Source organism: Notothenia rossii (genome assembly GCF_949606895.1).
Source record: "Notothenia rossii genome assembly, chromosome: 10".
Taxonomy (NCBI): Eukaryota; Metazoa; Chordata; class Actinopteri; order Perciformes; family Nototheniidae; genus Notothenia; species Notothenia rossii.
The window spans coordinates 20,662,727-20,676,047 of NC_136908.1; the positions used below are offsets into that span (position 1 = coordinate 20,662,727).

At 42.8% G+C, this 13,321-nt stretch overlaps 1 protein-coding gene across 2 annotated transcripts in view; it reads right to left on the reverse strand.

The window, feature by feature from the left end:
- epha10 (EPH receptor A10) overlaps positions 1–13,029 on the reverse strand; it is a 147,784-nt gene extending 134,755 nt beyond the window's left edge. For both annotated transcript variants that reach the window (XM_079654732.1, XM_079654731.1), the window contains exon 1: positions 12,677–13,029. In XM_079654732.1, the coding sequence (XP_079510858.1) occupies positions 12,677–12,755 (79 nt within the window). In that variant the 5' untranslated portion in view covers positions 12,756–13,029. The remainder of the gene's footprint in view (positions 1–12,676) is intronic.
- Positions 13,030–13,321: the final 292 nt, after the last annotated feature.

Below are 13,321 nucleotides of genomic sequence, written 5' to 3' on the forward strand. Positions count from 1 at the left end.
TGCAGTGCTCTTTTGATAGCTGTTGGTGCTACAACTTGATTTGCATATTTTCTTAGCAAATACAGCCTCAATGTAGATCTGGTTCTGGTACCTGTGGTGCAAAACAAGCAGGAAACTTGCTGTGCTGTATCTGTATATCGCCTGAGGAACAATGTTTCTTTCCTTTGATGTACCAGGGGGAACAGTTGATGCTTTGGGACTGATTATGCATCATGTAGGTTCAGAGATGAGGGTTCAGTGAGTATTAACCTATTGGAGGTACAGCACAGGAAGTAATGCGGTTGGTGCTCACGCTGTTGACAGACAATCAGGGGCTGCTCGCTGAAATGATTATTTCATCAAATGCCATGCTATGTGATTGGCTGGATGACTGACAGCCGAGAGGACAAAATGGCAATGGGCATGGGCCGAATAGGTACTGTATTATGACTGCTGGATTAAGCAGCTTCCTGACTGGCTGTTGTAGCGGCCATTTGGTTGCCAGATGACCTGCCTAAATGGCTGGTTGTCCATGATTTCACCGACTAGATGGCTTGTTGGAGCACTGATTAGCTTGCGCACTATTTCCCTTGCAAACAGGAAGGAAAGATTTGTAGCTGAAAAGCAACAGTGATTTTGCTCCGTCCAGAACTGATGACACTGATTGCAATCACAAGGCACACAAATAAATGAATACAATCACTCTACAAACACACACTAACACACAGACATATGTGAAGAAATGTACTTATTGACATCATAATAACAAGTAGCCAAGAGCCTACATCCGTACCCTGTGGAGTGCCATAAGGGCTTCATGAGGCATATGTTGTGTTTGTCTCGCTAAGATGGACACACAAGAACTTGAATATGTTGAGAAATAAAGTGCACTTATTTCATTTTCTTTTTACAAACATGCTGTTTTTCTGAGAAACAACAAATGCAAACACAACTTTTGTTTTCTGACAAGAAACCTCAAGAAAGTATTTTTACTTTTTAGGGACAATTGTTTAGGGTTTAAGCATGCTCTGGCTGCTTTTTAACTAATCAAATATTCTCAATCTGCCTCTCTGCACTACTACTCATCTCTCCCTCCCACACATATTCTATCTCCATCTCCTGAGGGACATTTGACCTGAGAGTTGTTCTGTCTTTAAAATATTGGCTTTGCGCTTCGAGCAATGTTAGGGCTGAAATATTTTGTTGAGTGAATCTGGCCGGGTCAGGTTTGTGCCAAATTCGAAGTTCGGTTTCCCTGCTTTCCTTACCACCTCTGCACACTCTTTAAATAATTGTTCATACATTGTCAGTTTCCCCTTTTCTGAATATGTTTTATCTGCCCCAGCCAAACCACTTAGCCTATTACAGCCTGTTCGGCTCTCCCATACACTTTTGATAAACTGACTAGAGCAGGGCCCATGCTGCTGTGTCAACTGTCCTTGCCTTTCGCAAAACTTCATCCTCTGCCACCTCCATGTACAAAGAACCATCACTCCTGCCCTCGCCTGATGATGAACTGAGAGGAACAGGTACCATGCTGGCGTGTTAACCTGCCTTACCCACTCACCCCATTACATCCTTTGCCATCTACGCTGTTCACACTCTCTCGCCCTCAAGCCCAGTCACTAACACCCTTTCATTATGGATAGTCTTCTCCACAGGGGGCTATCACTTCAAGACACCCCTGCTTTCCTGCACTGTGTCTATATTGAGTGGGTGCAGATGACGGTGTGTGATGAGGTGCACACGAGGGAAGAATCGGGGTAGGGAGGGGTATCATAAAAGTGACTGAGCCGGAGCCGCGCGATTTATGTATTTATTCATCACCGAGGAAGCTGCGTATTAAAAGGTCGGGCAATTTTCCAGGTCACTGACCATACCCACACGGTAAGGAAGCAAGGGGATGGAAAGGACAGGAGAGAGACAACCGAGGTAGAGAGAGAGAGAGAGAGGGATGGCAAGCTGGTAAAGGCGATATTGGCAGAACACACACTGCTGCGTTCACACTTCACCTGTGTGTGCGCGTGTGTGTGTGCGTGTGCGTGTGCGTGTGTGCAAATGGTCTGAGTCTGCCTGAGCATCCCTGTATATGTTGTTTGCACCCGGGGGTAAAGTGAGTATGAGTGCGTCTGCGGTTTGTGTATGCGTTCACGTCTGTCTACACACCAGCTGTGGCTAATGAGTTTGAAAGGTCAAACGCCTCTCAGAAAGATTAATGGGGTTTCCTAGGCACGCTGTAATGGTTTACGAGGCCCGGCTGGACACATTTCCAATATGACGGTCATTACCACTACAGAGCGGAGGTGGAAGGAGCATTCAAAGGCAGAGATAAAGGCGACACACGACAAAAAGCTGTGTGGGTCTGTCCACCTGCTGGACATGTGTCATCATTCTTGTGCCCGTTTGATAACAGATTTCATTGGATCTTTTATCTCATCAAATTGCACAAATATTATGGCTTTGAATTGATTTTAGCTTATTATTTGTTTTTGTGCACAAAAACTGCATCATATAACTGAAAAAAAGCATTTCGTAAGAATAATCTCAGGTTAAAGAATCCTTAATTTCCACAAATCCTTAAAATGCATAAACATCCCCTAATGTTTGCCAGTAGTTATTCTGTCTTTCAGGATCAACATCAGTACTATATCATTCAATTTCAAAAGTAATCTAAAGTTGGCTTCCTGTGAAAAGCAGATGTGTGCCGTGGTGTTTTCAAGTACTTGGGGAGTCGTTTAATCATAACACTTGACAACAAGGTGAGGAACCAACAAAATTGTATAAATTGTCTTGCTACTCTCCATTGGTTGCTGCTACTAGCATAAAACATTGCATTGTTGGTAATTTAGGTGGCAGGTATGGGCAGTATATAAAATAGAAAGAGTAATAATATAATTAAAAAGACAATGGCTTCGGATTTTCAATGTTGCCCTACACGAAGCCGTAAATGCTAAATTAGTTGCATTTTATTTTGGTGCCGTTTGTCAGCGAATGGTTGTCTTTCAGACATCCAATATGCAAGCAAGTGCATGAAAGTAACACACATGCATTGAGTTGCATGTGTTCAGTGTTTGTTTTGCTTTAAATGTGTGTGTGTTAACAAGTGCTGCAGCTTGATTCAAAGTGATTACTTTGACAGTCACGCGGCTGCCAGAGAAAGACTATGTCTATGACTGCTTTGTTTCATAATAGAGGTGAGTGTATGCAATTGTGCCTGAGAACGTGCGAAGGCCTGATGTTTGAGTTCTGAAGGAATTGATGTTACATAGCATTGCAGTATTGAATGTATAGAAATAAATTAAACTTTAATCAACACTCTCTATTGTATCTTTCTCATCTTCTCCACACATTAAGTTGTCCTAACATGCGTCATCAGGGCCAACCTGGCAGAGGAGGACCAGCAGACATGAAAAGCACATTAGGAGGCGGTGTTCACAGGTCGGCCAGCTTCAGCCAGAGCCAGCCAGGCGGACACTGACACAGCAGATGAAGAGGGGATGCTAATGGCTGAGCAATGAACTGCATCAGCTGTAAAAGATGTCTGGGTGCCCAAGTATGCCATGCGTGTAAGTAAGTAAAACTTTATTTATATAGCACCCTTCTCAACACGGATGTACAAAGTGCTTTACAGTACAACTATAAAATGTAGAATAAAGGACATAAAACAACAGCAGGTAATACATAGGATAAAACACCAATAAAAGACAGCTACTAACTCACCTCCGACGACGACCCAAAGGTCTGTCGGAAAAGGTGGGTCTTTAACTGCCCCTTAAAAATCTCTATTGAGGCAGAGGTTTTTATTTTCTGGGGGAGTTTGTTCGATAGCCTTGGGACCACCGCCTCAAAGGCACGATCACCCTTAGTCTTTAGCCTGGTTCGGGGCACCCTTAGGAGGCCTTGCTCAGAGGACCTCAGGGCCCGGGTTGTGCTATGAGGGTGGATCAGGTCATTAATGGGCTGGGGTTGGCCATGGACAGCTCTATATGTAAAAACTAGGACCTTAAATTGGGTTCTGAGATGGACAGGGAACATGATGAGGAGAGGGCATGTTTTTTTGGAACCAGTGAGCAATCTGGCTGCAGCGTTTTGGACCTGTTGTAACCGGTTTATTGATGTTTTGTTGAGGCAGGAGAACAGAGTATTACAGTAATCAAGCCGGGATGAAATAAAGGCATGGATGGCCATCTCCATTTCTGCGTTTGATAGAACCCCCCTGAGCTTGGCAATGTTTCTGAGATGGAAAAAACAGGTACGGGTCAGAAATTTGATGTGTTTGTCTAGTAGCATAGACTGATTGAAAGTTACACCAAGGTTCTTTATGTTTGCCCTTATGTTACCACTGAATGAACCCAGGTGGCTTGCGGCTGATGTTATCAGCCGCTAGGATCAAGACTTCCGTTTTCGATGCATTGAGCTGTAGGAAGTTGCTTGACATCCACTCCTTGATTGCAGACAGACATGTGATGAGGGTGTTTGCAATTTCCATTTTGACGGGTTTGAAAGAGAAATATATCTGGATATCATCTGCATAACAGTGGTACGAGACACCCTCAAATTGGCTAATTAAGCGGCCCAAGTGGAGCATGTACAGGGCAAAAAGAAGGGGGGCTAAAACAGAATCCTGGGGCAGGCTGCAGGATAGGGGAGTGCTATGTGATGAGAACGGGCCCACCGCCACAGAGAAACTTCTCCCACCGAGGTACGATGCAAACCACTGGAGGGCAGACCCTGAGATGCCTACCCACTCCCTGAGTCTATTTAGCAGGATGGTGTGGTCCACTGTGTCAAACGCTGCACTGTGGGTTGGACGGTATGAGAAAAAGCATGAATCTGAGAGTATGACAAGATGTGGTTTCTTGTGTGTTTTTAAAACATGTTGGCCAGCTTGGTACATGCACACAAAGACTGCGCCTAAGGTTACAGCAACATGATAGTCTGCTCTGACTGCTTACGTAACTGTTACATAACTGGATGTGAACTATTTGACAACAATGACCCAGCTGCAACCTATCCAAAATGTTCAAAATGGGATGGATGACTTTGTCCCAGAAACAGCATTGCTCCAGACTGAGTAACTTATTGATTTTAGAAATTTGAATACCAGAAATGATACTGTCCTTGCAGGAAAAACTAAAGTGTATATAAGTAAAAGTAATTGACAATAGGGCTGTGGATGTATTATATACTGTCTTAGATATAATACTATTGCAAGAGCCTTTCCCCAGTTTAAAAGGCTACATTGCAGTACAGCTGGTAGCATATTAGTGATTATAATTACATAACTAATGTAAATTCATAAAAAATGTAATTCATAAATATTTTGTGAAAGCACAAATGGTAAACTGATATATTTGCAAAATCAACATCTGGGTATCTAACCCAAACAACAGTAATATTGTCCATATACATAATTGCATGTCAGAAATGTGTTTTAAAACGAATGATTCACATTACGATGCACGCTATTCTTTAAAGAAGCAGGGGTAAATGCATATAAACTGTGTTTGGCTCTTTGTACATTCAAGGACCTCGGTCACCTCCATGATAGCTTGATGGGATGGCCTAAACCAGGCCCAATTGAGGCGGATGGCCTCTAAGCTAACATCTGAAAGAAAGGGCAACACATTTAACCTCTGGAGGGGACTGCGCCCACACACACACACACACACACACACACACACACACACACACACACACACACACACACACACACACACACACACACACACACACACACACACACACACACACACACACACACACACACACACACACACACACACACACACACACACACACACACACACACACACACACACACACACACACACACACACACACACACACACACACACACACACACACACACACACACACACACACACACACACACACACACACACACACACACACACACACACACACACACACACCTTGAAGCCGGTGACTGATCCAAAATAAATTGATACGTTAAAAGCAAGCTTGGTGAAAACACCATCAGTACTATCACATTTGAGTGCACTTTGGAGTCACGTAAAAGATCATTCAGTCCTTGAAATTTGTGAAAACAGATCTTGGGTCAGGTAAAGAAAGAAATAAGAAAAACTGGTCAATCATGGGTTGAGCCATAAAAGTACTTGATATTTCAGGTTTATCAGATTTGTGTTGGATTCAGTTGGATCTAGCCTGTATCTCCTGTTCGCAGTAAGGAACAAAATTACATTTCAAATTGTTAATACCATTAATCTTTTAAACTCAACATGAGTGAAAGTTTTCACTTTCGAAAAAAACAAGGAAATGAATTGCTGGAAGTGTGAGGGTGGTAGACTGACTGAGCTCGGCCAAGTTGTCAATTCCCAACATGCCCACCCACACCGAGCCTCGCATTAATGCAGTAAGTTACTCTCTATGCAAAACACCCTGAGCACAAATCCCTGCTAAAAGCACAACTCCGCATTAATGCACACCAATGACATTTATCAACTTTAGATACCTCAGGACTGAAAGCAAGCTAAAGAGAACTCATCTAATCCATTAGTGTCCCAAGAAAAGCAATAAATAATGTGTTTACGACATTCACATAAGAATCTGGCAAACCAAAACAAAAACAGTATTTACTTCAGGATGCTGGTGGTGGGAGACATTTTTAATATATTTTTCAATTGTATTAATTTGACTTTTTTTGCACACAACCTTTGAAGAACCTTTAGAGAGCAGGCCCTTGAGATATTCACAAAGGACTCTTGCATAAAAGCACATGTTCTTTTGATAAAAGAAGCTCTGGTTCATGCTTTATTACAGGCTTTTTAGACTTCTTTTCACTACCCTTAATCTACCGCGTGCAAACTTACTCTTGTCTACTGTCTTATTTCATATGTAAGGTCTGAATTCCTCAAGACAAATACCTAATAAAAAGGAATATAACTGTAGCTATGTTTTCATGAGTATATAAATCAGCTGAAACAACAATTGTTTTTACATTGGCTTATAATTAGATAGGAAATGTTGGCAATCACATTGTTTGTATATATACGAGGAGTGACACACATTCTTTTCCATTATCATGTGATAAATATTATGTTATTTTTGGCAAAGTTTAAAAAAAAAATAAAAAATCTTCTTATACGAGTTGCTTGACATGTGATTTTATTAATTTGTTTGTATGTGTTTTGTGAGCATTATCTTGCTTTTTAAATGTAATTCTATTTCCTTTCCAACCATTACTAAATTGAAGCTATATTCTGGGCTTCCTCTTCCATTACAAATTAATCTGGCGCTGCAATAATTTTATTATCACCTTCACAAATGAACAACCTTCATTCATTTTAATATAATTCACCATAACAACAAGTTTGTTAAGATTAATAGAGCAAAATACAATTGGTTTTCACTCCCCCAAAGCTGTACATTGTAGGGATGCTTTGCAAAAAGGGGTTAGAGAATGTCTTCCATATACCTAGAAACATGGATGGAAGCATTTCCATGCACACTGACTGCCGCTCAACATTCTTCAGCATAGATGCATCAATTAAACAAATATCTAAATGTGCAGCCTGTCCGCAGTTCCTCCATCTATTACAGGCAGCTGCACGTAGCCCCGTCCTCACTGTCCAATATGGCTGAAACACCTGCTAAACCCCCGTCTTCCCTCCCATATGTACACAAAGACGGCTCTTTCTCCCGCTCTAGAACATCCCTCCCACCCTTTCCATTGGCTCATTCTAGCCGATCCAGCAGAATAGCCCCGATGCTGTACTAATGTCCTGACCCTGAACAAAAGAAAATGAGGTGACCCTATTGAGATCCAATACACACACACAATTCATCCATCATTCTCAGTCAATGTGGAGTGGGAGGTGAATAAGGATGTGGCTGAGCTGCTGCATTGCTTTTTTTTTTAAATAGGAAACCTTGGTCTGTTTGATTACATGTATAACATACAAGTGGCTGCGGAACAAAGCAGTGGTGGCAGCTAACATTTCCCTCATCACCTGCTGCCTCCCACATGCCTTTACTCCCCTCCAAATGTATTTATGTCACTCCGGCATCCACCGTTTCCTGGCTTTCGCTTTAAATCCACCTCACTCTTTCCTCACCCTTCGACCTAACACACCTCCTCTTCCATTTTCCGCGTGTAATGCATCATCTTTTGGATGGGACTCCTCCTGTCTCCCACCCTTCACACATTTCACCGAACCTGTGCCTCTGCCCTTCCTCCCTCTCCTCTTGAAATGATTCCCAGAGGGCTCAAGGAGAGAATGCCGCGGCGCTATGCCTGCCATCTTCGGAAATCACTCTGACCTTTCATACTTGCTGAGGTCACAGTCATCTGATCCAACACGCACGCAAGTCCAAGGCTGTCTACGCCGGCCAAAGATGGACCGATGCAGCGGCAACAGAGCAGCAATAAGCCGGCATCAATCACACACAATTAGTCCCAATTGATGCCTGGGAGGGTGGAGCTACACTGCTCTGCCAGGCTGGCAATGGCTGGTAAACCCAATATTAGTCATTCAGATGACTGCCGAGTGCTACTTTTCAGTATTACTGATTCAGTAATCATATGATATATGAGGGCTTTAATAATGAATAGTGACTTAATTAGGTTGCGCTCAATTTAACAGTAAACAGAGATATAAAGACCTAGATGTAGCTAAAATAGAGGGCTTATCAATGGAAGTAGAGGAATAGTGAATATTTGTCATTTTTCAATCCACAGATTGCCCTTGCCTCACGTTAAAAGAAAGAAAGGAATTGTTGACATTGCAGCGACTCAAATTCCGGACAGATACTTGATCGTGCCTCAAATTCCTAAAATCCTAAATGGTTTTGGAAAGTCTCAGAGGGGTTCAGATAGATAGAGGTTAGACTACTAAAACGCCAGGTAATTATCAAGCGAACATTGAGGTTTTAGAGGTGGACGCCTCCATAGAAACGCACCTCTTACAGGACATAGTAGCAGAATCTTCCACATGAAAGATTATTGTGAGGCATGCCACTAGTAGAAAGGCTTTGCTACTTGCAAACTTTGCGTAGCATACTCATGTGCTCACTCTAAGCTAATCCAGAAGCCTCCTCTCGCCCCAAGCTGCATTTGAGGGATTGGAAAAAACTCCATCATGGCGGAGAGGGAAGATTTTAGGGTCATGGGAGGAGAGAGGACGCGGGGAAGCATAAGCTTGCGTGATGAAAAACCCTCAATGAGAGACTCAAGTGGAAGCAAAATCCTCTTGGTCAGAGCAAATTGAGGTGGAGAGACAGTTTGAACCCAAAAGATGTAGCTCATTTCAATATCTTATGACTCCATATCACAAACACGCAGAGACAAGAGGACTACAAAGAGTTACTGGAGAGAAGTTCAAAGAATCAGAGCTCCTTGTTAGCTCATGCTAAGCCACCACAAACACACACGGGGGTCAATGAGGACGTTGGAATTAAGGCTGCAGTCGGTCGTCAAAGTAAAAAACGTTGCCTAAACCTTCCACCAACCTCAAACTTTATCACTTTTACTTTGTGCTTCGCTGCATTAAAGCCTTCTTCTACTCCTAAAATGTGTGCTACAGAATCAGATATGCTGGATTCAGATCAGAAGGGAACCTCTACAAAAAAAAAAAAAAAAACCTTTCACAAAGGTTTTCACAGTTCTTCACAGCACTTATAACCTTTAAGATAAAGATAGAGAATAACGTAATGGTACATTTATTTTAGAGTGGAACTATATTAGGTTTTTGGCTTTCAGCAACAGTTCACTGCTGTGAGAGGACCGGCTTTTAGTCACATTGTCAGCGCCAGAAAAACTGCATTTTAGCTTAAATACTCAAGACTTTATCCCGAACTAACCCCGCTTCAAGCATCATGGTGGAAAAGGTCAGCAGTACATTTGATATTACACATGACATTAGAGGTTTTTCGGGGCAGAGAGGCATAATAATGCTGCAGGTAAACAATGGGCTGAATGTCTGCCAAGAAAAGAGTCGCCCTGGCAATTCTGACACGGTGAGGCATCAAACTAAACTACAGCCGCACAAACAGCACGAACCCACAGGTTACGCCGAGACTCTCTCAATCACTCAGCCACTCTCCATCACTCTGCTGCTCTCCATCACTCTGCCTCTATTGTTCTGTACCTAGCCGTGCCCTCTCTCGGCTTGCTGCAGAATGGATGGAGGGAGAGGGAGGAGTGGGGAAGTAAATGAGATCCCGATGAGATGCCAAGGTGTGTTAGCGTTGAGGCGTGGGGAATGAGAAAAAGCAGCCTGGAGGGAGGGGGAGTGGTTAGATTGAGAGTGTGTGAGGTGCCGGTGCGGGATAGTGGACACACCATTTCTGCCTGCACGGAGCCCCCCGGCCGTATTAGTGTTTGCTAACTCAGCTCAGGATTCGAGAGGCGTGTACAGGAGAGGAGGAGAAGAGGGAAAAGAGGGAAGGATGACATATGAGAAGATAGTGGAAGAACAAAGGAAAACAGGAAGGCAGAAAGAAGAGTAAAGCACGAGGGATAAATAACCATATAGCTGCAACCCACTAAAATACTGATAAGAAGGAGCACAGATGAACAAGAAGGGACATTTAAGCTATAAGAATACAATAAAAACACTAAAGAACCACATAAAGGCTGTAATGGGGTTTGAACAGATACCACAATCCAAAAAAAATAAGCTAACACTTTTGCAGACACTTTTTAAATGACAGCTAACATGGCTACAACAGAACATGGGTACACAGGAACATAAATTGCCTAATTTAAAATATACAACGCAAGAGAATTTGGAAAGAAGAGGCAAACTTCTCTCCAGTGTTTGGTCAATCTTCAAACTCCGTACCAACATAAAGAGAAATTGCTGCCAATACCAGCCTTCAGGAGCACATTGCTTTCACAGCAATTAATTGCTGTCACAACAGCAATTAAACAAAAGCTAGCATCCAAATCCAACTACCCAGCATTCCAGGGAAGCAAATCAATCTGGCAATGAGTCCACGTGTGTTGCATCTAATGCTCGAGAGGACGTGCATGTACGCTTAAATGAAGAAATGTGTGTGTCGGTCAATTAAAGAATATAAATGTGTACATTTAAATTAAAGAGTATATGTATGTGTGCGTGAGGGCTTATTCGTGCAACGAGTATCTGCACACACAGAAGGGCCTTAAGTGCCAGAAAATGTTACGCTATGTGCAAAAGTGTGTATCTTTTATGAGAAAGCTCGCATGCAAGCGCAACATATACGTGTCAAGCGAGTATGTGTGCATTTGATCCTGAGTTGTGTGTGCATTGATGTGCGTCAATGATGCGTGGCTGTGAAGTGGGCCACATGTACACAAGAGTGCTTATAGGTTACTGTGTACAAGTGTGTGTTTGGCTTATGAGGAGTGTGTTTGCATGCACCTGCCTGTGTGTGTGTGTATCTAAAATCCACTCGGCTCAACAGCACCTTGCCAATAAAAGTCCCTCTTTATAAAGAGCCTAGGGGTCTGAAGCCATTATGTTCTTTTTCCACTTCACAATTTCAGAAAAGATTAGGCATACTTTCCTGACTTCACCTGAGCCAGCCGGTCAGAGGCACACAAATTCAATCAACGCTGTGGCTTAGTTTCAAGCGATACAAGTTATAGATTTGCGATATTTTGGGGACTTTAGTGCAGAAAGTACTTATCTGTGGCAATCGGCCAGGCTGGCGGCAGATTGCTGGACCACAGCAGCTCCCTCTCTCTGACACACTTCAGTGAAGATGCACAGGGGCAATTAAACAAGCCAGCAATTCAAATCCCACATCAGCATTTAATCTTGATAAAACCCCCTCAGTGAATCGTTCCCCTGCATTACTGTTGTGATAATGATTCTTAGTTTAATGCTGATGGAAAGACAAAGAGAGTACGTGAGACCAATAAAACTGTGCTGAGAGATGGAGGAGAGTTGCATGCAGTGGGATAAGCATCAGCCTCTAATGCATGCTGTTGTCCTTGCCACAGCATCAGTGGCTGTCACAAGATGAAAAGACAAAGAAAATAGTTGCACAAAGAAGCCGTGACAAAAGCCCACCACACAATTTTAAATCTTGTGACAACAGACTTAGGATTTATTTCTGAGAAGGACGGTTGCCTGAAGGGAACTGACTTTTCCTTTCTGAATAAATCAGAAACTGCAGATTGAAGCAGACAGGGGCTCTACTATTTGGCCAAATAGATAAAACAACAGTTATTGTCTTAAAAAAAATACAATTTAATAAAATGCTTATTCTAAATCACTCTTAGTTTACAACGTACAGTGGAGTACATTTATAAATAATCAATTGTACGTCTTTTTGATAAGTTATTGTAATGAAGTATTTCTATAGTTTGTTATACAGGGACAAAACAATCTAAATATACCATATTTGTTTACAACATTGTGTTATTCGGGGCTTAACGCGTTGAGTTCGCTGAACACAAATGCGTAAATCTGTCAGCTTTTTGAGACGCGTCTCTCCACAATCAGGCGCAATATCTCCTTCAAGTGATCGGTGTTTTTGAAAGCAAATGAAAGACTGTTCACATAACTATTCACGTCCTCTCATCAGCAGGCAGAATTCGCCTGCTTCTCATCACAGGACAAACACCAAACTATCTCCTCCGCGGACATCTGTCCGTCGATAAGCACTGCCTGCTGCAACGAGCGGTTAGGGTAAAAAAAAACGAAACGAGGATGTTTTCACATACCTTCCTCGGCGTGACAGTGTTCATCTATGTTCAGCAATAATATCCAAAGCACCGAAATCAGCGTTTTACAGAGATCCATGTTTATGTGGCCAGTTCTGCGGGGCTCTTGTCATCTCTCTCCAGTCTGCGCGCAACGCACCGCAGCAGAGACGCACTCGGTGTTTGAATGGAGCGGATGCCGTCTGGGCAAATAGTGCAGGATCTGGAGAGCCACGCGGCTTATTTTATATCTCGGGGGAAGGTTTTACAGGCGAGATTGACAACTGGCGAGCTCAATGAAGTGGGATGTGCCGTTCAGGGTACCGGAGGAACGACCTATCCTGGAGCTGCAACCTGAAATCTCCGCGCCAGGTGTTTCCACTATCATCAACAGAGTGAAGCCGTTTCTACTGAATGTCCTTTTATAGGAACCGAAGGGGGCGTTGGAAAATCAGGCCCTGGAACTCCGTTAAGGAGTTTATTGACGATTATACTCCTCAGTTCATAAAGGGGGCAGCAAGTAGCCCCAAATTGAGTGCAATCATATCAATACATAGTTTGCACTGAGGTATAATTTGCGATATGAATGTAACAAAAAGGGGACATCACCACCACGAAAATCCCAAACAAATATACGGGAAAATAACAAACTGGTTTAATTCAGTA